Source organism: Melanerpes formicivorus, unplaced genomic scaffold, assembly GCF_026170545.1.
Source record: "Melanerpes formicivorus ecotype bairdi unplaced genomic scaffold, bMelFor1.0.p_v2 SCAF_6, whole genome shotgun sequence".
NCBI lineage: Eukaryota > Metazoa > Chordata > Aves > Piciformes > Picidae > Melanerpes > Melanerpes formicivorus.
The window spans coordinates 9,290,253-9,317,717 of NW_027142358.1; the positions used below are offsets into that span (position 1 = coordinate 9,290,253).

General features: G+C 38.7%; 2 protein-coding genes across 3 annotated transcripts in view; one reads left to right on the top strand and one right to left on the bottom strand.

Annotated features, from left to right (window-relative positions):
• Positions 1-12,198, bottom strand: part of ENTPD1 (ectonucleoside triphosphate diphosphohydrolase 1) — a 57,076-nt gene extending 44,878 nt beyond the window's left edge. Inside the window, exon 1 of the mRNA XM_068139602.1 lies at positions 12,079-12,198. The gene's annotated coding sequence lies outside the window, so the exon portion shown is untranslated. The remainder of the gene's footprint in view (positions 1-12,078) is intronic.
• Positions 12,199-15,610: 3,412 nt separating this feature from the next.
• LOC137441797 (gamma-aminobutyric acid receptor subunit pi-like) overlaps positions 15,611-27,465 on the top strand; it is a 49,966-nt gene continuing 38,111 nt past the window's right edge. Inside the window, exons 1-2 of one of the 2 annotated variants that reach the window (XM_068139603.1) lie at positions 15,611-15,689; positions 24,059-24,147. In XM_068139603.1, the coding sequence (XP_067995704.1) occupies positions 24,089-24,147 (59 nt within the window). In that variant the 5' untranslated portion in view covers positions 15,611-15,689; positions 24,059-24,088. Of the gene's footprint in view, positions 15,690-24,058; positions 24,148-27,465 lie in introns of those variants that run through there. The other variant, XM_068139604.1, reaches the window with a different exon arrangement.

Consider the following 27,465-nt stretch of genomic DNA (forward strand, 5'->3'; position numbering starts at 1 on the left):
GGGAGATTTTCTGTTCTCTTTTTTAGTTTTTGCACTTCAACAGACTGACAAAAATGCAGGAATAAAAAAAAAAAAAGTAATCCTGAATTTTAGAAATTTTTCTTAGAAAGTGTTATATCTTCATTTACTGGTGATTGACATTTGTTACTTCAACAGGGTAACAGGTTCTAGTATTTTTGCTTTATATAATATCTTCACTCCAATTGTCTTGGAATTAGCAGGAAGAATTAAGTAGCTATTTATATTGAAAACCACCTTGTGTTTTTGGTGTGGTTTTTTTTTTGGTGCATGCATTGGTTTATGTGTTTGGGGAAAAGGTTAAGTCTGGTTATTTTTAGTTTCATTGAACTTCATACTCAATCCTAAGCTGGGGAACTAACTTGTAAGTTTTACGAAATACAGAGTTTGTACATCTATTAATGATGGAGAATCAGTTTGGGATCTATTGGTTCATGTATATCAGCTGTGTCATAGAAATGGCTTTAAAATCCTTTTATTTCTCAGTGAACTTCCCGCTTTGAACCATTAACTCCCAGTCATTAACTTGCATTCCTTATCCAGTCTGAATCAGTAACGGAAGGTAAAGACCTGACCCCTTAGTAAATACACCTATGTAATTTCAAATCATGGAATCGTAGAATGGTTTGGATTGGAAGGAACCTTAAAGAATGTCTAGTTCTAACCCCAATGCCATGGGCAGGGACACCTCCTATTAGACCAGGTTGCTGAAGGCCCCCCCAACCTGTCTTTGAACACTTCCAGGGTCAGAGCCTCCACAGCTTCTCTGGGAAACCTGTTCAAGTGACTTATCACCATTATGATGAAGAATATCCTCCTAATGTTTAATCCAAATTCATATATTTTTAAATTTTTTAAAAATTTATTTTGAAGCCATTAATTCTTATCCTGTCACTGCAGGCTTTTGTAAATTACAAAGTCTCTCTCCAGCTATCTTGTAGGCCCCCTTCAAGTACTGGAAGGATGCTATAAGATGTCCCCAGAGACTTCTCTTCTCCAAGTTGAACAGACCCAACTCTCTCAGCTTGTCCTTGGAAGAAAAGGTGTTTCAGCCCTCTGATCATCTTCATGAAAAGGTTCTAGACTTGCTCTAACAGTTCCATGTCCTTCCTGTGTTGGGGGCTCCAGTGCTGGACACAGTCTCATGAGAGCCAAAGGGCATAGTCATCTCCCTGTACCTGCTGGCCGTGCTTCTTTTGATGCAGAGCAGGACTCAGTTGGCTTTCTGGGATGGAGGCTCACATTGCCATGCTCATGTTGTGCTTCTCATCAACCAACACCTGCAAGTCCTCCTCAAGTCTGCTTCTATCCATTCTCTCCAGCCTGTGTTTGTACTTGGGATTGCCCTGACCCAGGCACAGGACCTTGCACTTGGCTTTGTTGAACTTCCTGAGTCTGGCACTGGCCTATCTCTCAAGCCTGTCAAGGACCCTCTGGATGTCATCCATCCCTGCCAGCATGTCAACTGCCCCACACAGCTTGGCGTCACCAGCAAACTTGCTGAGGGAGTGCTCAATAAATTCTGATTTTTAACTCTGATTTCAAGTATCTTAAAGGTTTTCATGAAGCTTTTCTCTCTAAATTGGTAGCTTGTCTTTAAAGACCTGTGGATCATTAAGCAATACTTTTGGATGAACACTAAAAGCTGCAAAAAAGAACTGCCAACAGAAGTAACTAATTTCATTTCTACTGTTTGCTCACATTGAGCAGACTTCCTCTGAACTCAGCTGTGTCTGCAGGAAGAACATTGCATCACAGAAGATCTAACATGCTAAAAATATAGTTTGTAGGTATAATCTTAATTATGCTTAGGTTGAAAAGATTGAGTAACCTTGGAGATAGAAAACAGTGTAGAAGTGATTATTTTTAGCCTCAAGGAACTTCTCCAAGCAACAATACCACACAGTGTAAAAATATACCAGGTCAGTACACTTTGGAGATTTTAGATGCTTCATCCTCTTATGGACTAAACTACAGTACTATTAAACTACATCATTCTGGAACAAATACTACAATTATTTTAAAAAGATTTATACTCCATATTACCAAAGAAATTACACAGATCTGTGAAGATGTACAGGAACTTTAAGCATATCATCTTTACAAACCAAGTTTGGCTCAAAAAGAAAAAATAAAAGAAATAGTTTTCCATTTGCTTTCAGGACAACTATCCCCTGCTTTAAATGGAATCTGTAACACTGACAGCAGAAGTTAAAAGTGACAGCCTGAATTTCAACTCAAGACAACAGCAGTTTCTCTGTGGTCCCATGTTTATAAATATGCTTCTCATAAAGTCCTCAAGCTGTAGTCACAGGCAGAAGCAGTCTCAGCATCAAAAACCCACGTGATCTGGTCCTGTTATATCATGTTTACTTACTGACAGCCCCTTCCCCACCCAGGCTCCTCTTTTGTTTGCCATTTTTTTGGTGGGTTGGGTTTTTTTGTTCAAGGTTTTTTTTCCTCTCATGAATATGCCAAACTAGTCTGCTGGAGCAACACAGTAGCATGTCAGCCCCCTTCATCACTTCACTGGATAACAAGTGTGAGTCTGTGACTGTGGGAGGAAATAATTGAACGTACCATGTGAGTAGCTATCTGTTAATAACAGCTTGCTTATATTAATAGCATCTCCATTTCTGCTAAATAAAGGCAAAAATCTTCTAATATTGGTAGGGAGAATCTCCCTCACTTGACACCCTATCAGGGAAATGCACCACACGGTGATACTTACCTAACTTTTGTTAGCGATGAAAAGAAACCTGTGTCCACAAAAGCTTCCTAGCTCAGATCAAATGGAATTTTAAGTTTCAACACTTAATGACAAAACCTATATGTAAGTGTATATACTGAAGATTTGTTATCAAGATTTACCAGAAGAACATAAGTGGATATCAGTCATTAATATCTAATGTTTCCCAAAATGCTCAGATTTCTCATGGGCTTGATTCCCTTATGTAATGCTAGCTTTTATGTGCTGAACAGGTGGTGAGCTTTCCCAACAACAAAGGGCAGGTTGCACTGTCCTCTACCAAAATTCAATGTAAGCAGGCTGAAAAAAACTGAAGTGAAAAACTGACCTCTGGAAAATGCAGAGGCCTCCTCCTCCTGGGAGCTGTGCCATTGTACACCACTGCAGTAACTGGCACAAACTTCACCATCGTAAGAAAACAGATTTAAGACAGCTTGGTTTACATGCAGGCAAAATTAAATACTTAATATAGGAACAATGGGGTTCTTTGTGGTGGGGAAAAATATTTTCCCTCTGAGTGCTGGCAGATTAGCCCCAGTCTTTTCAGCTTCTCTCACTCTGAGTGCTTTTCATTATCACTATTTCTTACATTCTGTTTTGAAGAACACTGGAACTCAGGAAAGACCATTGCCTGCCCCTGTGACACAGGCCTGAGTAGCAGTATGAAATAGAAAAAAATCTTTTTCCCAGAGCAACCTCTCACTTGAACTTACTGAGCTCCTGAAATAACTGAGAGGAGAGGCTACATTAGCATGTTCAAACACAGACACTGCCAACCTCAAGCTGTTAGTCTTTTCTTACATTGTTCCCATTCCCTTTCTTCAGCTCTAGCCTCAGCATTAATTTTTCTTTCATTTTTTAGCGTTTCACTTTCCTTTGCTCCCTTCCCCCATCTATTGGATGCTCTTTTAACTACTTCCCTTCTTTCACTTCCTAGTAGTCCTTTTCTCTTAAAAAAACCTTTTCATATTTTGACATGAGGCTTTTTCATCCCAGGTTTTAATCTATCTTTTTTCTCCAGATACAATTTAGCGCACCTGCCATTTGTTGCAGTTGGTGTGTTTTTGTCTCAAATTCTGAATGAAATGCTGCTAAACTAAGTTTAAAGCATGAAGACTTGCTTTACTTTAGAGAAAAAAAGTAATAAAATAACTTTAAATTGTTTCCAGATGTAATCTGTAAGACTAAGTTAAATACAACAGCATTCACAATATACCAGAGTACTGAATAATTTAGGTAGTAGTCTATCACAACTGCTTTTAAATGACTGACAATACCTGAGACCTGGCAAACATTTCACATATTTAATACACCTAGCTTTTGAAACACAATAGTGAACAGCAACGAGTATCACACCTTCAGACTCACCAGGTTCTGCTCTGTCCCTTTTTTACCTTCTTGCTCACATTTCAGTATTCCTTTCCAGGTAGTCTTCTGCACCTTTAACATCCTTCTGAACCCATCAGCCAAGCAACTCTTGAATAAATCATCTTCTTTGGGTCTCTCCCTCAATTATTCTTTTAACAAGGAAATCTATAAACCTACCTTACTCTCTAAGGAAGTATAAAAAGACAAAAGAAAGGATAAGACAAGCAACAGAAGAAATTCTGCAAAACAGAATGCTCAAGCAGACCAGCCAAATGCTGTCCCTCAGGTACTTTTCACTGAGTCCTGGTCTTGCACCCTTAACTGCAATTCAAAAAATCCGAGCTCAAGAGCAACCAGAACTTCAGCCAAAATCCAACACAAGAGTAAAATAATTCCAGTCATTCAGGCTGGAGCTGGAAACTTGAAACAAATGGCAGCCAAGTCACCTACTTGAGTGCCACCATGTAGAACACTGACCTAACTGTGCTGCTGTATGGCCATGAGGAATGGAGTGGCTGAACCCAGCTTACTGGGTAACAAGTATTTAAAAGCTGTGAGATTCACTGAGAGTTTATGTAAAATAAATAAATAAATTCCTGCTATAGTGTTCAAGAGTCTTCACAAAAGAAAAAAAACCAAACCAAACAACAACAACAAAATGACTCCAAACCCACCAAAGCCCAAGAGTACCCTATTCTGTGATTCCCTATTTCTTATTTCCTCTGCAGAAAAGATAAATAGAACAAAAAGCATTGTCTAGATGGCACAGAGGAATACTGTGACTTCTTGCGACATGCCCATGGGCTCTTACAGAGTGAGGGCACAGGGTGGTATTTGAGAAGCATGTCCAAAGCATAGTGCTTCCTAGGACTGCCTGTACCTCCCTCAGATGTTCACAGATGTTTAAAGCCTCACCACGACCAAAATATTATTCAGTTTTTTTTCAAAGTGTCATTCTTGCATCCCAGGAGCAGTTTGGTCCATGTCCTTGGGCATCTCCATGTTTTAAAACCCTTCTGGGGTGAGAGCTGCCCTATAGGCTGCCAACAGCTTGCTGAGAGAACAGTGCAAATGATTGGAAAGCCTGGGGGGAGATCAAACCAGACATTTTGCCTGCTTCAGAGAAATTGTCCCATACAAATATTCTCTACATATTTTGATGTGTAAACACTATCTGATGTGCTCTTGCTCTAAGTCCCGTGGCAAAACCATAAGAGTTTCCTCCATGCTGGTCACCAGAATCAGCACCAGCACATCAGTGTCAGGGGTGACATAACACTCTTGCCTCTTGAGATGCAAGTTTGCTGAGTTTCCTGCTGCTTCAGTCTGGTTCACTCCAATAACCCCCACTGAAGTTCATTGCTCAAAGCTGATAGATGTTAAAACTGGCCACCTGGGGGGGGGGGGTGTTATCTAGCTTGGTGTCTTCTGTATAGGGAAATTAAGCAACATGATAAAATAGAACCAAAACAGAAAATTGCTTGAGTTTCTCTGATTTGCTTGTGGAAAGAAATCTGCATGGATTACATGAAGTTTACCCTGTAAAATGTTCATCTGCAATGGAAATTCCCACTACTGTAATAACAGTTTAGAGCTGGATTTGATAGCTCTTAAAGGCTTATTGATTTTATGTCACAGACCGGGAATTACTTATTTAATGTATTATTCTAAAGTACCTCATAAAAACAATTACTGCTTAAGCTTAAAGCCTCACTGCTTGATTTGAAAGAAAATTAAGTTATAGATGCTCCTCCTCTCTCTTCCCACAGACAATGGCAAGTAAAGAAAATATGGCTGCCGACGCAAGTGACTCAGAAATAGCTCAAGAATTTTGCTGCAGATAGGAACATATTTTAAGCAGATTATGGGAAAAGTAAGCAAAAGGTGTTGTAGGTAGATAGGTCAAGAAGTAGTTTCAAACATAAATATCTGGGGTGACTTAAGGCTCCTTGAGGTGGTTAGCAGAAACTTTTCCAAATAAGGCATTTCTAAATGGAGACCAACCCAGTATTTTGAGATATTCAAGAAAGATGTTTGTAGTTGAATGCTAACTTAACACTGAACATGCTGCAAGATTTGTTGAGCCTATGTATTAAGAAGTTCTTTGATATGCATAATGCCAAAATATTAATCCTCCATGGGAAAAAAAAAGGAATAAAACTTAATTAATTAAGTACATTTATGTCACACTGTAGAAACAGGAGTGTAAGTGTTCAGTGTTATAAATTATTCTTTCTGAGACTAGAATATGAATATTACAGATCGAACACAGTAACACAGATCACTAAAAGTAAATCTCCAGAGATGTTCCTGTAAGATTCTCAATACTGAGGGAATAATTTAGAGTGCCATGGTGACATTGGACATGGCAGTTAAAAATAATTACTCTACATAAGCTGATTTTCAACCAAAGGTTTTGGCCTTAAAAAAAAAAAAAAAAGGAATATTTTCTCCATAATATTAGTTTAAGTAATGCAAGGTTTTATCAAAACATTTGTTCTAGCTTGTTCTCAATGGGCTAGCAATCCTCCAACCTCCAGTATGCTGACACTGTGCACAACTGCCTGTACCGAGAGGGGAGGATTTGAGCTCTTAAGTGCCTTAACTGATGTGGCATATTGATAACTCTACTACTTAAACACAACTTGGCCAGCATCAACAGCATTGGCACCTGCAACACTTTGTTTATGTTGTATACAAATGTAGAAATATTGCTAAAGACCTGGTTTAAGTCTGGCTATAAACAAATATTACATGCAAGTACCTTTTTTTTTAAAGTTTGTTTGTTTGTTTGTTTTGTTAACCCTAAGATTGTTCCTCCTCTGCTCCCTCCAGCCTGTGGAATATTTTTACTCTACATCCTCCAGGTTGGGTTTTTTTTTTAATGCCAGTATGCTGTGTTAAACTTCACACATATTAACAATGTGCTGCTTGCAGGTTTGAATTCAATTTGTATTCAGAAAAATATTTATTATGTTAACACAACTAGACCAGCTTGACAAAAGTGTACAGCAATCATCTATATATCTGGAAGCAAACAGATATTTCAGGTTTAACAATAGTTGTTTGAAATTCGATTAATGTTTAACTGCCAGCATTTAAGAAAGTCTGCCTGACTTTCATTAGTAAGTTTCCTTGCAGGTGCGAAGTTTCTTGCTGTATTTTCAGGCTGCAGTTCTGTTACTTCGAATTTTCACTTACATTTAATTGCTGAAGAAAATGGCCTGCAGCAGGTCCTGAAGCCTCAATGCGTTGTGTTTTACCTGTTCAAGTTTGGGTGGGTCTTTTTCACACTGATTTCTTAATTTCTAATATTAATCAGTCTCAATTTCCCTGCAAAATGAAGTGCAAATGCCCTGTTCCTTTCAGTGTGAACTCACAAGATCATATTAGAAAAGAACTCATTTTTTTTTTACATCATGGAAATGCCAACATGGAAAGAAATCACTCTCTGACAAAATGAATGTTGTAGTGGAGCATCTGTAGTAGTCTCATTTCAAGTGATATCCACTAAAATGTAATGATGAGATTAATTTTCCCCATAGCTTAGGCAGCCTTTTCATTAGCGTGGGCAGAAGGGCTGACTTTAATTATATCATTCTAAGGTAAAGAAACTTCTAACAATATGGTAAGTGCTTGTACTGCATAATTGAGCCAGAGGTTTACAAAGTGTACAGAGTGTTTACAAAGACAGAAATCTCACTCAGACTGCCCAAACACTCTATCAGCATTCAAACAAGGAGAATTATTAATGTAATACAGAGAAATGATTAGCTATGGGATATGTAAACACAGCTACAAGGAAATACTTAAGAGTTATATAAAGCAACAAGCCACCACACCTGTAGTATTGGCTACAAAACTGAACCCATCAGCTGTCAGTGTTGTAAAGATTCAAATTCAACATTACCCCACATTCTTTTCAACACCAGTCCGTAGTTAACAACTGTGTGTCAGGAGCTCTGTGCTGCTCTTGCAGGTATATCAACCATTTTAGAAAGAGGTGTGGCAGTGTTTTATATAAACCATACAGACTGCATGAGACAGTTACGTGTGCCAGCATGTTACCCTCAGACTCGTCATGGCTACCAAGTCAGCAAATCCGTTGTGTCCACCAGCTCCTTGGGAAAGGAGCTGGAATTACCTTCCCTGATAATGATAATCTCCACATAACTTACCTTGGCCAATCTTTCATATGAATAACATTTTAAAATTGCTATTTAGAGATAGTACTGTCTGCCCCTCATCTGAATCAGGCCTTGCTGTATTGGTCTGTAATTAATATGCTTAGCCGGCTGCAGGACGAGTGCAGTGCCCTGCAAAATCAGAAGAGCTGCTGAAGCGCAGGAAGGTTTGTCTCGGTTTGAGGATGGAACCACACTGCCACCCTCAGCAGGAACAGCAAATCATCGCTAATACAATTTTTTTTTTTTTTCCCCTTTCGAAAGAGAAAGGATTAAATGGTCTCCTTGTTGTCAGTGAGTAATGGTTGCGTGTATCACTACTATAAGCAGCATTATACCTTTAAGAAATAAAAAGATGAGCTACCTGCACCAGTGAAGTTTGCTCTTCTCTGCTGAGGCTTCTCTTGTGTATGGGGAGGCGATAGGTACTAATGAATTTATGAGTAACACAGTAATTAAAGCTACTTACCACTAATGAAAGGCTTTGAAATGTCTTTTTCTTAGGTATGTAGCGATGGACAACAAGGCAGAACTGATTGATTCTTCTTTTTTTTAATTGTAGGAACGTATGGGAACACATCCAGGAAAACCAATATTGTATGGTATATATTTGATGTTAAAATATTACACAATGTGCTTTACAAATGCAATGTAAACTTTAGAAATCATTATCCTCTGTGCTTTAAATACTATATATAATCCTACTTTTTAAGAGCTCTTGAATCACTCCATCAGAGCATGTTTTAATTAAAGTACTAATCTTGGAATCAGCTGTGATTTCTCATTCACTCAAGTATGTGCCAACATCTGTAAAGAAGTGCAAAACTTGCAGTTTCAGAAATGTTAAGCAATAGCTGCACTTATTTCAAGCCCAGATTCTTATTTTTCTCCCTTCAGTCTGTATATTTATCTAATAAATTATTAAACATCAGGGTACAAAATAGTGCCTGTACAGACTTGATTTCCTGTCTATGCTTATATCTGCTTGGCTCTGTAAGGAGTATTAGAATCTTCAGTAGGTCACAGACAGGTATGTAGCCATGTCAGAGGTGCAATCAGTGATTAAGAGTGTGATAGTACAATTCTTTTTCTTGGTCTGAACTCACATTTCCATTTTCTTCTCACATTTCTGTCTCACAGTGAGAAGGAAAAGAATGGCCAGTAAGAAAATGGGCTGAATAGAGCAATTTAGAACTGCAGCTTGGACCAAACCCCTCCAATTTCATATTTGTATTATACTGTGAGCCTAAACTATATAAATATACCGTAAAGGACATTTTCCTTAAAATTTGCTGGTTTACATATTGGTATTAGGCAAAATCTAAATCTAAGCAACTTTTATTCACAGAAAGCAGACAGTATTCCATATTCACCTCTAGGAGGCAAAATTTCAAATTCACTGATGTCAAAAGAATATTTAGTTGATATATATAAATATAGTTCAGTAACAAAAATGAAAGAAACTTATTGCAGAAGTGTACCCGTCTTTTAATTTTCAGCTCTACAAAGTAACAACTTGGTTTTTATTTTTAATAAAATTCCTGTAAAGTTTTCCTTTACTCCAGAGATAAACCCAAGGCTTAAAAAATATCACCACATCAGCTATTAAATTTATCATGCTTAGTTCTGTACTGTCAAGAGACTAGACACTGTGTAATCATATTGTTATTAGAGAGCTGAGAAGACCATAACTGTTTTATTTCACTATTAAATGTGACTAATTCTTCAGCTTTGAGTTATTTTTCACTCTACTTGCTTCTGGAAATAAAATGTATGTATCTATACATACATATGCTGATCTATTTGCCTGTAAACTCTCAACTAATTACTCTGAATGCATTTAGTAATTTGTCTTAGGTTTGATAGATAATCAGTCTCAATTACATTGCATTATCCAAAGTTTCATGCAAATAATCATGGGAAGAAAATTTACATATTTTAGTGTAGATTAATCACCAACCTTCTCCCCAGAATAAAGGCAGAATATTGAACTTAGCCTTCTGTGTCCCTTAAAGAGCCTGGTTTCCAAGGGAGAGTTGATGAAACCTCAGTGACAGGAAAAAGCAGCAGCCCAGACATAGACACCAGAGATTGCAGCCATAGGTCAAATACAGGCCCAGATTGAAGGGTAGAACATTTTGCCCAACTATGCTGTTTGCCAGACTCCTCCTTCAATGCAATAGCTCAACTGTGTTCCTATGGCCTATGAATTAGATTGTAAAATTGAGTGTATAAACTTTAACATCCTACTTTATCACAGACTAATGCAAATCAGATCAGAAGATTAGTAACAGCTGCATAACTTGAAGTACTAAAGGATGTTTTCTAATCTAAATTCCAAGCCCTTGGTATAATACACTTAAGAATAAGAAGAATGCAGGAGAGACACAGTGCTATAAAATTACAGAACCCAAGATAATAAAAACCAGGTTAAAAAGATTAAGAATTGGAATACCTTAAAATCACACACATTTTCAAAAAGTAGTGTGACTTTAAGGCTCTGAGCCTCAGCACTGTTCATTTGGTAGGCTTGGATCAAGTTCTTTGTTGAGTTCATTAAAAGAGACATGAAAGATCATTCATTTCCATTTAATCAATTCCTGTGTGATTTTGAATCAATGTGGCATTTAAGACCACTGTAGATGTTGACTTGCATTAACTTTCAGTAGGTCATTTTTGTATGACATATATGTCTAAAACTGTTTAAACTGCCTTTGGCATTTTCTGTTCTTGGAATTATTTTTTCTTCTGGTTTAATAGATCAGACAGATATTATATCTTCTGAATTAAAACAACTGCCCATGCACTTCTGATGAAAATGAAAAATGATTTGAGCATAACTGCACACTCCTCACATGGTCTTTTTGCAATTTAAAACTCTTTAGCCCCCAGAATAATGTAGATATTTGTTTCTGGGAAAATAAGGTCTGTTGTTACACGGATTAAAGTTTTACTCTTGACTTAAACAGGAATATGAGAAAATCCTCTTTCATGACCCGAAGTTTAGAGATATTAAGCCATGATAACAATCTGTCAGCCTCTTGTGAAGCTTTTAGAACACGGATATTTAGGCTTAGGACTGGAAACCTAGTCTGATATTCCGTATTTATTCCATTTTTCTCTTGCCAACTAGCTCTATAATCTGCACTTTCAAAGTCACAGGCATTGAGATACATGACCTCTACCGGTTACACAAGTGAGTCAGCCTGAGGAAGGCTAGAACATCAGGTCACTCATTTCTTCATAGGGATCTGAAATTATCCATCTAAATATGTGCAGGAATGCAGGAATTTATTTACACATATATAACAGTGGTAAAACTGGAAAAAAAACCTACTTACACTGTTTTGTTTTATTGAAGACACTTGGCATTAACATGTTCATGCAATGTCTATCAAATGTCTATTTAATCAAATAAAAAATAAGAATGTTTTGGTTTATGGTACACCATATTGCCAAATACTTTATGTACCAGTAGTATACTTAAGTGATAATGCTGATATTGGCTTATTTATAAGGATTGTGTTATTGCACAAGCAGTTAGATCACCTAAAATCAGCCTGGTGAACAGAACATACTGCCAGGAATCTCTGGGATGCTAGAAGTCCGCAATGTTTTCTATCATTCTTGGCATTGCAGCTATTGGAAATTCACTACAGATTACAATGCTGTTTAATGAGTGCTGCGGATGTTACAGCAACACTCTGAGGTTAAAAACTGTGATGAAAATCTGATAAGACCACTGATAAGACCACTTACCTAGTATGGGCTCCAATACAGATGCAGAGCAGTAAATGCACAGAGGAGTTAAAATTCTTTCTTGCAGCAAGCATCTAGATATTTTTTGTGCTTAAGGAGCCTTTTCTGCAAGTTGTTCTCTGAAACAATTTCGTTACTCTTTACCCGCTCGAGGATGGAGTCAGCTGATTTTCCCAGTCAATGAATGGCTCTATTCAAAGACTTAAGCTTTGGGTTAATAATTGAGCCATCCTGTTTTGAGACTGACTCAGGGGTGGGTTTGGTGCCTTAGAGGTCGCCACTGCTTCAAGGAGTAAAGTCTTGGCAGGAACTGGCTCTCAAGGGTATAGGGCAGGTCCACTTCTGTGCATGGGCACAGACTTCCATTAGCCAAATGCTCTTTATCTATTACAGCCCTTGCTAAGGGTGCAGTAGTCTTAAGAGAAAAATATTAAACTGAGAGCCACAGGCATTCTGAAGGACCAGAATAAGCTTTAGTAAAAACCGCATACATTTCAGTTTTATATTAACAGTAAAATCTGACACCTTTCATATTTCAGGACATGGCAATTAATTTGATGCTGTCCTTCACTTGCTTATCTCTGACAGATGCCATCACACTGCTCATATTCCAGGTGCTGTTTCTTTGTGATCAAGAGCTCCAGTGACCGCCACTGCTCATTGCTCTTGTGTGGAGAACAGGATGTGTGCTGCTCAAGATTTTCCAATGCATCTCAGCTGCCTTGGAGCCTTGACATTCAAACAGGCGTTGAATTCCCACTTTCCGATGAAATTATTTTTCAGGGTTCTCCCTGTGAGCTCTGCAAATTGAAACAGGCAGCATCACATTGATCCTTTCAATTTTTGGACAGATTCATTTCATTCTCTTTAAATTGTGACTTAGAATTAGTGGGACCTTGAAATAGATTTTAAGAAGTAAGTAGACAGAAAATCTTAGAAATTTAAGGATTTCTGATATTGTCTCCTAGATGTAACCTGTGCTTGGGTTAATACTGTGAGTAATAAACAAACATCAACATTGTTTCTATGCTAGCTGGCGATAGAACTGTTAGAACCGTTTTTAAAGCTGTTTTGTCAGTTCTAATGCTATGAAATGTCACGAGACCAAATTTGATGATTCTTCCACTTGCAGCTGTTCTGCTTTTTTTAGTTTCTTGATGTTTTCTTTTGTTTATTTTTTTCCCCCTCCCAAACACTGGGTTTCAAGCTTCTTTCTGCTTGACTGATGAAAGACAAACACTATACATGTTCCACGGTTACGCTGTTCAAACGAGATATGGGAAGGAGGTACTCCAGAGCAGGCACATTCAGCACATATTTTTGACTTAACTGGACCAGTATTCAGCATTTGAAATGAACATGGGATTTTACTCTTCTCTGGTTTCTCCTGCCCACAGATGCAGCAACAATAAAAGCTTTAGGCAACAACAGTAGCAGAAAGGCACACAAAAATGAGGAAAACATGCTCGTTTTGTTTTTTTTTGTTGTCATGGAGAGATGTGTTTTTCCTTTCCTACTCTGGGTGGGCCTTAGACATTCCCTTTTTCTGTGGCTTGGGGGGAGCTTCCAGAGCTGTCAAGGCAGGCATTTAGTGTCAAAATAGCCTCTTAGAACAGACTATCAGTAACTAAATTAAAGATAAAGAAAAAAAGACAAGGGGTCATGGCTTTAAATTAAAAGAGAATAGATTTAGACTAGATAAAGGAAAAAATATTTTTGTAATGAGTGTAGTGAAACACTGGCCCAGGTAGAATAGAATAGAATAGAATAGAATAGAATAGAATAGAATAGAATAGAATAGAATAGAATAGAATAGAATAGAATAGAATAGAATCAACCAGGCTGGAAAAGACTTTCGAGTTCATTGAGTCCAACCTATCACCCAACACCATCTAATCAACTAAACTATGACACCAAGCACCCCATCCAGTCTCTTCCTAAACACCTCCAGTGATAGTGACTCCACCATCTCCATGGGCAGCACATTCAAATGGCAAATCACTCTCTCTATGAAGAACTTCTTCCTAACATCCAGCCTAAACCTCCCCTGGCACAGCTTGAGACTGTGTCCTCTTGTTCTGGTCCTGGTTGCCTGTGAGAAGAGACCAACTCCCACCTGTCTACAACCTTCCTTCAGGTTGTTGTAGAGAGCAATAAAGTCTCCCCTGAGCCTCCTCTTCTCCAGGCTAAGCAACCCCAGCTCCCTCAGTCTCTCCTCATAGGGCTTGTGCTCCAAACCCCTCCCCAGCTTTTTTGCCCTTCTCTGGACATGTTCCAACATGTCAACATCCTTCCTAAACTGAGGGGCCCAGAACTGGACGCAGGACTCAAGGTGTAGCCTAACCAGTGCTGAGTACAGGGGCAGAATGACTTCCCTGCTCCTGCTGGCAGGTTGCCTGCCCATGGAGGTGATAGATGCCCCAACCCTGGAAACATTCTGCGTCAGATTGGACAGTGTTCTGAGCAACCTGATCTAGTAGAATATGTCCCTGCTTACTGTAGGGGAGTTGGACAAGTTGATCTTTGAAGGTAACTTTCACCTCAAGCCATTCTGTATAATTATGAAAAAGCAAACAACACACACTTAATTCTGACATGAACTGAGACTATCATGTCCTAGGAAGTAAAATCTCAGTGTCCTTAGTCCTAGAAGATGCAGGGTTTGGATGTCTCAGTCTTTGCCTTTATCAACAGTTGTCAGCTATTTCATCTGAAAAAAAAAAGCAGCACTAATACTTGAAACTGAAATAATCAAACCCCATCTTCTTTCTCTTTCTCCACAGCTTGGACCAACAATATTAAATTTTAGTTCTGGTGAGAGTGACCCTGTCAGGAGGAATTTGTTTTCCTTTTCCTCATATCCTAGCTACAGGCAATGATTTCAGACAGCAGATTTTAAACGACAGGCTGCTGCTTCTAACTTGGACTGGGAATCACATTCCCAAGTGGTTTCCCTGAGTTGTTTGGAATAGGGTTTCCCCAGAGAAAGTGGTACTTGATCTATCTGCAAGCTGCAGACAGCTTCTGGAGTGAAAGGTCAGGCAGAAAAGTAACATCTGCGAAACGAATATTTCTCTTCCAGTCACTTCTAGAGAGACCTGAACAATGACACCTGAACATAGTGAAAACATTTCCACATCAAATAGAGACTAAGGTGGATGCTGCTACCCAGGGTAGCTGGGATGTAACAACTGCAAGAAGGAACAAGGGAATAAGCAGGAAGTTTTGTGCAAGCTCTGATTCAGAGGCACAGCACAAAAAGAAGGGATGGGAAATGCTGCCCCCCATTTTTGTCTGCCAGGGATCCTGCACCACTTCTCTCCAGCATCCTTTCTCCCCAGACACACTAGAAACTGGAAAGGGGTGTAAGTGAAAGAGAGAGCTAAGTAGGCGTGGCAGGAAAGGGACAATGCTGCTTAGAGGCACCTGCGAGGCCCCAACTAGCAGTAGGCGACGGGGGGGGGGTTTCCTCACTGACGCCCACCCCGGCCGTGGGCGGGCTCGAACCCACAGTCCCACAGCGCACGGCAGTCTTGCCAGGCTGCACGGAGCTGGGCGGCCGCTGCGTTTCATCCGCCGCTGCCGCCAAGGGGCCGCGGCCCCGGCTGCAGGTAAGGCACGTTGGCACCTTATCACCCCCTCCCCAGCACTGCTCCTCTCCCGCGGGACACCTGCCTTCCCTTCTCGTTCCTCTCCCTCAGCTAGAATTTTGTTGTTATTTGTTTATATTTCAATGTTAGTTTTTTTCCCACTCCGAGGCATTATTAACTTGCATTCTGCTGATTTAAAGCATCGAAGACCAACTCAGATTGTTGTTAAAGAAACAGGTCAAATCTGAGAAGCCTGTTTTAAAGAGCAGTGGATGGCATATGGAGAAACTTCTTCCAGAAACATAATTTGAAAGCCAGTTCCCCCACCCCCCTCCCCCTCCAAATCTGCCATCACTGGAGGTATTTAGAAAGAGACTGGATGGGGTGCTTGGTGACATGGTTTAGTTGCTTAGTTGATTAGATAGTGTTGGATGATAGGTTGGACTCGATGGCCTCAAAGGTCTCTTCCAACCTGGTTTATTCTATTCTATCTCACCTCGAATGAATATGTAGATTAGCAATGTGCCAGTACTTTAAAAAGTGTACAATATTTGAATGAAAATAAAACGTGTTGATTAAACCTGTTGTTGAGTCATGGTGAAAGGAAATAATTGAACTAAATGAGGGAGTCTTATTTCCCTAGCAGGCCTCTTTCTAATTACATTAAAAATAAATCACCTGTATGAAGAATTTCAATGTCTATTCAAACTTTATGCTAGTGTTCTTAAAGGTTGCTTTTAATCCCAACAGAAGTTGAGATGATTCTGATGACTGTTGTAGAATAAAGCTAAAGCACCATGTACATAAAGAAAAGGAAGATCTGGTCACACACTTACCACATGGGAGGATTAGTTAAATCTGTATTAGTGGAAAATAAAATCTGCAATACATACTTTATTGAAAAATGCCACATTCTTTCAAAGCCCCTCTTGAGATTTCCTCTTAGACTGAATTCCTGCTGACTTTGAGTTCAGTCACAACAACCTCTCTGACTTCAGCCTTGGTAGGTACAAAAGTATGCAGTGGAGCACAGGGCACTGGACTTTGAGAGCATTCACAGTTTTGCATGACTATGCAATTAAAAGCATCCCCTTCCCCCCTTCTCCCCATGATTATAATTTGCTAATATATGTTTCTACTGAATAATTTTTATTACATTAATTTGTGCAAGTTCATTTCAAATGCAAAAGCTGCCTTGAAAACTGATTTTTCTCCTTGCTAGTCTTCCGTCCTGTTGCACTGCTCAAAATTGTTAGTTTGTAACAATCTCCTGGTTACAGGACGCTTAGTGATTCAGTGAGAATTTACAGAGCTCTGACTCACACTGACAAGTACCTGTTTGGTGACTAGGTGTCCCAAGAAAAAGAGCACTTTCTCGGGAGGTTTATGAGCGTGCATAAGAACACTCAAAACAGGAAAAAGCTGTGGTTCAGGTTAATAACATACATGGAAAACAAGGCATCAGTGGGTGGTATTCCCTCCCTTCTTCCCCTTTCCCCCTTAAACAAACTTTTGGAATTATAAACAAAATTAATTGCAAACCAGGTGGCTGATTCTCTGTCGTAAGTCCAAGATGCATTGCAAAGTAATCAATGTGAAGGGAAGATGGATATGATTTAATCTGATCTGCTACTGCAGGGCTATTATCTTTCCCTCACAGCCTCAGGTGTGTGTTCAATGACATATAGTGAGATGTCCCTCATTCTCCTATGCCAGAGGCTGCATGAGGGGAAGCTGCAGGCAGATTAGTTTGGTCTTAGCTGTAGATAGTTTCTACAACAGGGGAATGTTGAGTAAAGCTCACAAATGTCAGGTTCTATGTAAGGAGGCTCCCCTCCCAGTTAAGAGCTTGGAAGTTCTAGCTTTGTTAGCTTTCATAAGGAACAATAAACTAAGCTGACATCAGAAAGAGGTGATTTCACTTGTCTTTCAAATCAAGTGTTACTTTCTTAATTTGAACCAGCATATTCTGTCTGACTTTCTGGATTTTCAAATATTTGTGTTAATCATATATGTTTTGATAGAGCCCAAGCAAAACTGTGGCTCCATGTTATTGTGGGCTACATAAACAAGTTAGCCTGGTCTGTGTAACTACTGAAGCATGGCAGCAGTGCTGCAGTAGCACTGTGTCTGCTTTCAGGCAGACTTGTGGGTGCCTTTTAGAAATTAGGTGACTGAAAGTGCTCATCCAGGTAGCTGTCAGGTCTCAGCTGGGAGGTGGGAGACCACCAAGCCATCAGTTTTAGGCACATGAAGGCTGTTTTCACCTTTCTGAAAAGTGAAAACCTTTGAGGTTTCATTCATCATTTGCAGCCTCTGAAGGTTGCCTACCTCTTTGACTTGACTCAAACATATGCATTCTTTAAACTGCATGAAAGTTGAGCACCTTTCTACTCTTTTCTGCTCTGATATAACCACATGTGACTTGTGAATGTTGAGGATAGACTGGTGTGGCAGAATATGATCCCTTACAGTCCATGGGTTTCAGTGTGGGAAGATATTGGAGTGCTGACCTTAAAAAGCCTGTAAAGATCTCAGGTTTGAGAGACCTGTGTTTGGATACAAGAGGATGCAAACGTATGCAGGTGTATGTAGAGGTCCAGCTGCACAGGCAGCATAGCTGGGATGTACAGAGCAAGAGATTTAATTTTAAAAGTCTATATACTTGTATAAGTAATCATTGCCAACCCCACAAACTTCTGATTAATTTGGATAATTAGAAATGGCAGTAATCATCAACGGAGATTCAAGCACCAGTGATCTGTTGTGATTTCAATGTCAGCTATATAAAGGCATTTTTAGAAACAAGGCAGAGATAAATTATTTAATCCTCTGTCTTTTTTTTTTACTAGAAAATAGCCATTGTGGGACACTTTCTAGTGATTTTCAATCGAATAGAAATGAGTGCTGTGTTTAAGCAGTCACATGAGCACATTAATTTATTAAAACCTATTCCATGATTGGTTTTTACTACATCAATTTCTGTACATTTTAAAGCCATTCAGTTCAGGTTTATGCTGGTTGGAAGTAAGACATCTGACACTTCTTCCATGAAGGTAGCTGGAGTCGTGTTGCCATCCTAAACACTGTTATAAATCTGAAATTAAATTTTCCAGGAAAATCGTATAACATCAACAACACCTCTGCCAGTTACCCTGCTTCTCAGCTAACCCAAGACAGACTAATCTGTAGTAAGTGTAGAGTGAAAACAACAACAGATAAAATAATCCTATTATTGGTTATATAAGCCACTATGAGGCTTTGATGTTTATGAAATTGATAATGCCAAGAACATGGTGAGAAGCACAGATCTTAGTCAAGAGCAGAAAATGTCCCTAACAACTACGTTTAACTTTCATATACTTATTACTATATTAGCAGCATACTAATTAGCAGTCCTGATTCCTTTTCAGGTTAGAAGTATCAATATTAAACAAAAATAATAAATGGCTGTAACAATGGATTTCTTTGACCTAGCTTATGACCTTGCAGTGTGCTTTGAGGACAGTGATATTATATATTAATTTGTATATTATTAATTATATTGAAATGCAGCATTCAGTTGTTCTTGATACAGGCTGAAGTCTTGCTGTGCTAATTTATTTATTTATTTAAAATAAATGAACCAATTTGTCATACAGATTGATTAAGGTTCATTTTAAAGACTCTCAAACAGTCAGAAATAGGCAGCTGTACATTTAGAAGCAATGCTTAATTCTTAAGTTTCATTTATGGCTCATTTTGCTGCACCAGAGAAGCAGACTTTAATTTCTGGTGAATCTTAATTCCTTCTACTTATTTTAATGATATGACCTTGTGCTGTTTAACAATATCTTTGAACAAGAAGTCTCAAAGCACAGAACCTCAGAAAGATGTTGTACAGATTGAGGCAATTTGTTGAGTAAGAAAGTGGCATTTTCAGCTATTTGTTTTACCTGGCACATGTGACAACATACTGATCAGAACATCAGAGCATAACTGGAGCCAGCATTGCACTTTGAACGATTGCTAGATGCATCAACAGTAGCAACTAAACTTTCATCCAATTGCTAATGTAACGCTGTCACCACAGATGGCCCTCATGCTGCCTATCCCTGCAAAGAAAACATGACAAGACAGCTACTTTCCGTGGACCAAGGAAATCTAACTTTGCTTACTTGCCCAAGGAGACTGTGTGGTTTATGTTGATGCTAGGCAAAATAAAATGTGCCTAGGGTTTAGAAACAAGCTAACTGGTATGCCAAGAGCCAGCTTGTCAGCCAAATAAGAAGGTGCCACTTCTAAATAGGATGCAGAAAAATGCACTGGTCCACCTTCATCAGTCAATTCCCCAGCTACACCCAAGGTTTTGCTGATGGGTTTTATTCTGTCTTTCTAATTTACCACTCCCCTTCCCTCCCCCCAAAAATATTCTTGCTGCTTTTCATTCAAACCATAGTCCCTGCAGTATTAATCAATCTTACCATGAAAAATACTATGTGAAAGAATTGCATTTTCTTCTCTTTCATGACTTATGTGTTTTAGGGAGACCTAAAAAGAATCATAATACCAAGGCTGTTATTGATATGCATCTGTATTAGTAAAAAGACATGTATAAAGTATAAAGCATGGCACCTTTATTCCACAAAATGCTGTCTGTCAGTGACTGCCAACTGGTTGTGTGCAGTTCATAAGCAAAAATTACCCACTGCCCCTTTATTTTCACTTGTTGCTTGTGCACAGCTGAGAGGAGATAAAAGAAAAAAATATTTATGCCATTTGGAAATAAGAAGATTAAGGAAAATGTCTCAAAACTGGAGAAGCCAGTGAAGATGGCAATACAGACTCATGTGATGATTTGCAAGAAGCAAGGGCAGGAGCAAAGAATAATGAAAGAATCTGGACATTACAGTAGCATTCTGGAGCCATATCCTGGAGGAGTATTTCCATTTATCTCTCTACCTCGCTACAGCTGAATCTTCATTGTGTGATTGCCTTCCACATATCCACTCCCTTTCTCCCACTGAGTCTTCAGTATTTTCAGCTTTGTTTCCAATTGATTTGTGTTGATCTAACAACCAGAGGATGGAGTAAAGAACACTCCTTGGCGATGCAGCAGTTGTAGTACACATTGCAAGCAGAATTGTGCAGAGCAGGGGTGGTAGTTACACTTTGGCAGTCTTGCAGACTCCCTCCCGGATTTCTAGCTGCTTTTCAGTAAAACACTTAAAGGTGCTGACATTTCAACAGTTTGAATTCAGAAGTCAAATGCAACTGCAGTGATAAGTTAGCTTATCTGTCTGTAAAAGTACTGTTGACTTATCTTAAGATAATTCTACACGCAATTTTAGATGCCTGCAACAGCAGCCATGGGAACTCGGGTACATGGCCATTACTATAGGACAAAGTGCTGTCTCTAATTATTTGTAGTCTTTTTCATGCATCTGTCTACTTGTGAATAGGATACTTCAGTGTAACAGGCATTTTATCCTTTGATTTTTTTCACACAAAATCAACTTCTAGTGAAATTTTAAGGTATTGCTACTACTTTGCCACTTCTCTGCCTCCTTACATTTCAGTCTCAGGTTTGTGAAACTTGCGTCATTCACTTTTCCTCTCATGCTGAATAGATATTTAACTCCAAGGAGAAATGTCCAAACATTAGATACTATTTTAAAGCCCTAATCTGATCTGACTCAAGGTAGAAACTGTTGTTGTCTCATCATATGGGAAAATGAGTCAGATATTTGTTACCTTTGCCTCAACTGCTCAATGATATGTTTAGAACATGAAGATGTGTTAATATATGCAGGATAATCTGCACAGCATGTAGCCTGTCCGGTAAAACCAAATGGCTAGATAATTTCCTGCAGAGAACAGGTTATGTATATTTTTCTGAGCTCTGAGAAAGAGGAAGAATATGGATCCTGCTGAACTAGTTTTAAACATCAGTGTTTAGTAAGGTCTGCACATGCAGGAAGGAATCCTGCTATGAGTGTGTAGCATCTGATAAAGAAATGCATGACAGAGGAAAGATCCAGATGTACAAACATGCCAAGAGGCAGGCTTTTCAATGGGAAAAAAACAGCTCAGTGAGTCCAACAACAAAAAGACAGCAGAGAAAAATGTGTGTGTGCGTGCAAGCATGTATGCATTTGCAGCAGTTATTTTTATACCCAGCTTAAGTATTAAATGTGAAACTGCTTAAGACTTCAATAGCTACCCAATTCTATTCATTGGCTGGCATGCAGTGCCCCAGTGATGGACTGCCAGTTGACATGGCAATTAGATTTCTTGATCATAATTTCTCTATAAGAAATACAAGATCCTCTCATTCCTACCATTTCCATACTTTCTTCCTAAGCATATCAAATTAATTGGTGCACTATAGAATGGATTTGACCTTTCATGTGTTAAAGGCTAAAATTCTTCACCCCTTCCCTCCATAAAATCGCTAAATTGGATGTGGGTTAAGATCTGAAGGTAAACCAGTTGCTTTAGAGAGATTAGTAATCAATCCATTAATTTTTGTCTTCAGTGCTGTAAAAACTAGAAGCAAAGGAGCACAGAAATATCTGTAGATTTCCTTAATCTCTTTATAAAGGATCTTCAAACACATTAGGAGCTCATAGTAGCAATTCAAAGGCTAAATATAAAAGAAGCTTTATGAAGTACTTGTGAAGCCAGTAAAAGGTTTTCTGGGAAACCAGAAAGATAATACTTATTTTTGGTGTCTTTTCCTGTGAGATAAAGATAGTGAATATAGAACATATCCATCCAAACCCAAAATGAGATATGCAAAAGCGATTCGACAGTATGCACCAGAAGCATTACAGAATCGGTATTTAGAGAGCAATGTTGACAATACCATCTGCTCATTTGTGCTGTATCTTCTTCTTACAGACTCTCTTAATGTCTCATGCATGATTTTCTGTGGAAGTCAGTAGGAGTGCATGATTTATTTTGACATTAATATTTACCAGACTAGTGTATGCTTAAAGTATTCAAGACACAGATTTTTTTTTTTCACTTGTTTAAAAAGATATCAGAATGGCTTTATTTTCTTCTTCTTATTTTTTTTTAACACATTAATAAATTATTTTATATGTAACAGTGGTGAAGTGACATGTCAGGTGCCATTCACATTGCATTAATTGGAGTAAATACCACTAATGTTGCTCTAAGTATAACTAAGGACTGAAAGTACTGTGGGGTTAAAAGGTTTGCTAACATTTTGTACTGATCACTAAAGAGTGGTGAAATAAAGCTTCAAATTCTGAAGTTTCAAATCCTTTACTGCCAGTAATTCATTGCGAAATTAAAGTGGAGGAGACTCCTTTCAAATTGATTCTGGGCATGGAAGATAGTATTGTTCGACTAGTCTTTCCTAAAACCTACAATAGCTATTTCATTTATATTTATTAGCATTTAAAGGCTATCTTAGGGTAAGTAATGTTCCTGTCATGTAGGGTTGCTGTGTTGGGTTTTGTGTGTTTTTTTTTTTTTTAAGTTTTAAAGCAAGTCTTGCACATAACACTTCAGTGCTTTGATAAAATATAGCAAAAGATTGCACAGCCTGAATTTTAGATCTGTTGCCTGACTGCATTAAACTACTGACTGATACTCTCTCCACTCAGAAATGGATTACAGAGCAGACAGATTACTTAAAATAACCACTATGGATGTGAATCATACTGACAAAATCAAAGAAATCTGACCCAGAAGAAAACATATTGCCTCAGCCAAACATTGTGATGAATGTGGGTGGTAATATATGATTATTTACATACAGTCAAAGGATCTTCTATTAATATCTAGAGGTCAAAACATACAGTTTCAAATTTTCTCATTAACAAAAAAGCTTACCCAAGATATGTAGCATAGGTATTGTTATTACCCATGCATCAGAGATGTTGCTCTTAAATACCTATGTGTTCTAGGATGAGGTTATATATTTTTCATTTATAGGAGTGCACTGTGCTGCCAGAGATAAATTCATTTACAGGTATGAATAGCAGAGACAGCCCTCAGTGTTTATGAGTCGTCTTGCACATGATTGAACTATTTTTTTCAAAGCAATTACTTTTCCTACTATGTAAAGGACAGATGCAAAAATGAAAGAGCTGTAGCATACTGGAATGCATCTTCTACTGGCAAGTTAAATTATTGCTGCTGCCATGGTGAGGTTTTATTGTGTGGGGGTTTCTTTTGTGTGTGTTTTCTCTTTTTTCTTTTTTTTTTTTTAAAGAAGTTTTCAGGTTTTTATCATCAGAGATATTTAATAACATACTTATAGCAGCAGTTATTCAAGATAAAATATCTCTAGTGTTGAAATCCTTGTGAAGTTTGTGTATTTGAAAAGCAAATGTGCTGCAAAACATTACCTCTGCACATTTTCTTTTTTTTTTCAGGTGCTACAAGAACTTTTGCAACCATATCTGATGATGTGCAGGCTTAAATGCTGCAGTCCCAGAATCTTCTTTCTGTTGGTGCTGTGTAGGTAAGGAATACTTGATAAAAATGTTATTTCCTTTATGCACAATAGTATCACCTGGTTTATACTCCATTTACTTCTAATTAGAAATATATCAGACCAGGCAACAAAGCCAAAACCTACCTGACAGTTGAATCTTGTGGCTTACGAAGATTCACCACCCTGGATATCAACAGAAATACAGGACTGAACTCTTTCATGAATCATCTCGGTTGCCCTGATTGATGAAAACCGATGGGGAGGTGAGGGGGTGGAGGTGGGAAGGGGAAGAAAAGAATTTAGCTTAAGAAAATGATCCTTCAAATCAAGAGTTACTGTGTAGAGAGTGTGAATATCATATCAAGTACTTAGCAAATTTAGAAGGGCATGTGGTCCTTGCCTGGAGCATAGCAACTTGCCAAAGCACAGCTCACAGTCCACCTAGATGTACTATAAGCTCAAGGTAATTGCACTTTCATTACTAAAGGAGACTATCTTAAAAAGAATTACCTTCTTAAAACGTTGTCTTCCAATTCTTTGCTGATGAAGTTGTGGCATCTTGAGAAAAGCTGAGTTGTGTTAAGCTGGAAGGTGAAATTGTAACTGATTCCTTTTGTATACAAAAGTAACCCTGCTAACTGCAGTTGCCATGACCATTTAAAAGAAAAAAAAAAATGGATAAGTATAAAATCTATTCCCCTTACAAAGAGTATTCAGGGAAGGGGAAAAAAAAATCTTTGTAAGTAACTCAAATAAGAAAATGCAAGCAGGGACATGTTAAACATTGTCATTACCACCTTTAACTGAAACATTTAAAGTCTATTAGCCAATTTGTTGTGTAGAATTGCCCAACCTATTTGGTTTCCCAGTAAATTCCTCAAGATAAGATTCTTCCTGAGCTTTGGTTCAAGTGGGTGTGCAAACACACGTTTAGATAAAGCCTCCAATTGGCTGTGAGAATAGTCCTCTGAAAGGGAATTTGAAACACACATCTCTCCTACCTTCTCCAGTACTACAAAGAGATCTTTGTCTTGAGCACACACTTGCTCCAATGCTACCTTTCTTTCTTGTCAGCTGTGATTTGCTACACTCTGCAATCATTGGATGATTCAGTATTTTGCAATAATAGAAGACTGCTAGACCAACAATATTCTAGAGGCATCTAAGTAACAAGGTGGCAAAATTCCCCAAGGTATTCAGCCTATTCAGAACATAATTGCCTTTATCATTATTGGGTAGACCTTGTGAATCCTCTCTTCCAGCAACACATAGTTAAGAGCATCCAGAAGCACTGACAGTTCCTGAACAGTCTCCATGGGAGTTATACGCACGCACAACATCTGTTTAGCTTGGACACAAGTGCATGGCATTGAACTCCTCTGATCATGTTGTGTCCAAATCCAAACACAGGCTGTGGAGAAAAAAAAAAAACAAATACAAGCTGAGAAGCTCACAGCCAAGCTGATGTGTAGCTGTACAAGCACCTTTTTCCAGTACAGAAATTGGGAAGGTTTAGTGAAAGTGCTGTTTAAAACAAAACTCCAAACCGTCCTGCTTTGCACTGAAACAGAAATAACACCTCCAGGGAAGGGCATTCAGCCACATCTCGGGGTGGGGGGTTGGGTTATGTCAGTGTTTGATAACCCTCTCAGTGAAGGAGTTTCTTGTAATATCCAATCTAAGCCTCCCCTGGCACAACCTGAGGCCATTTCCTCTCATCCTATCCCTTGTTTCTAGGATGAAGAGACCAATACCCACCTGGCTATAACCTCTTTTCAGGTAGTTGTAGAGAGAGATAAGGTCTCCACTCACCCTCCCTTTCTCCAAACTCAACAACCACAGTTCTCTCAGTCACTGTTGAGGTCCTTCAGCACCTCAGTGTCTTACAGTGAAGGCCCCAAAGTTTAACACAGTACTCAAGGTGGCCTCACCAGTGCTGAGTATAGGGGGACAATCACTCCCCTAGTCTCTTCCTCTGCTGGGCATCTTGCCAGTCACTCTCTTTGTAGCATTGCATTGTTGTGATCCAAGTGCATGACCCAGCACTTGGCCTTGTAGAATTTCATGCAATTGGCTTTGGCTCATTGATCTAGCCTGTCCAGGTCCCTGAGTAGAGCCTGCCTGCCTTCAAGCAGGTCTACTACACTACCTCCCAACTTGGTGGCATCTGCAAACTTACTGAGGGTGCATTCAATCCCCCTTTCCAGATCTTTGATAAAGATATTAAATATAGGGTCAGATAAAGAAAATTGCAGGATTTGGTTTTCCTTTTGTCTGAGTTTAAGAGCACTTACAGGAATGAACAAATAATGTGCTGGTAAGTGGAAGCAACTGTTTCTACCTCACCAGTAAACAGAAAACGCCCATGATAGTATTGCCTATTTTGAAGCAGAGAATTAATCAGTGATCTAGGTGATTCTACTGCAGTTTATCTACAAAGATCATACAAAATCCTGTATCCTTGAGCAGTCAAGTATGAAACAAGAAATAACACCTTTGTTTGCATCTGTAAACCCTCTGCCTGTCATTGGTTGCCGGAAAAGTGTCTTTTCTCCCTAGCTTTTCCTGAGGGGGGTATTTCAAAAGCTTGCTCAGACTGTGTTTGGCATTTTGTTTCTCCCTTCTCTCAGTTCTAAGGTGTTTTTGCTTCTTTCATGACACATAACTTCTGACAAAAAATAGCCAGGAAAGATATTCCTATACATGTCTAGACTGTACTTTTGTTTTAAGGGATGACATATACTCCTCTTTAGGGCAGACGCTCCCTTATCCCCCTCCAGTTATAGAATTCTGCTAAGACACTGACTTGAAAATATCTTAAGTAACAAGCAGTTGTTGTGCCATCCAGGTCTAGCCTATTTTGTAAACAAATGCTAAGTTTTTGAGCTACAAGAATAACTAAGGAAATTAAATAGTTATAATTAAGCTTTTATAAAAGCAAACACAGGTCCCTGAATCTGAAGAGTTTAAAACATCTATTATACATGACAACCCAGAATAGATAGATATTTCTCACTGTCAGATAAATGTAAAATTTATTCTCTCCTTGGTGGCTGTAACAGCTGCTTCAAGACAATTTCATATTTAGATGCATGCCAGGCAGTTAAACATAATAACACAAATGCATAAAAGTGAAGCTTAGTTGCATTGATGAGAAGAGGCTCATGCATAAGAGGAATGAGTCTCAGCTTCTGGTTTTATCCTTTATGATCTCTGCATAAGGCTACAGGACAGAACACCAGAATGTGTGCAGCTGGGAGCTTGCTCTTGCTTAATTGTGAATGGAGCATGCAAACAGAAGAGCACTTTAAAGGAAACAGGTCATCCTTCATTAAAATGTAGATA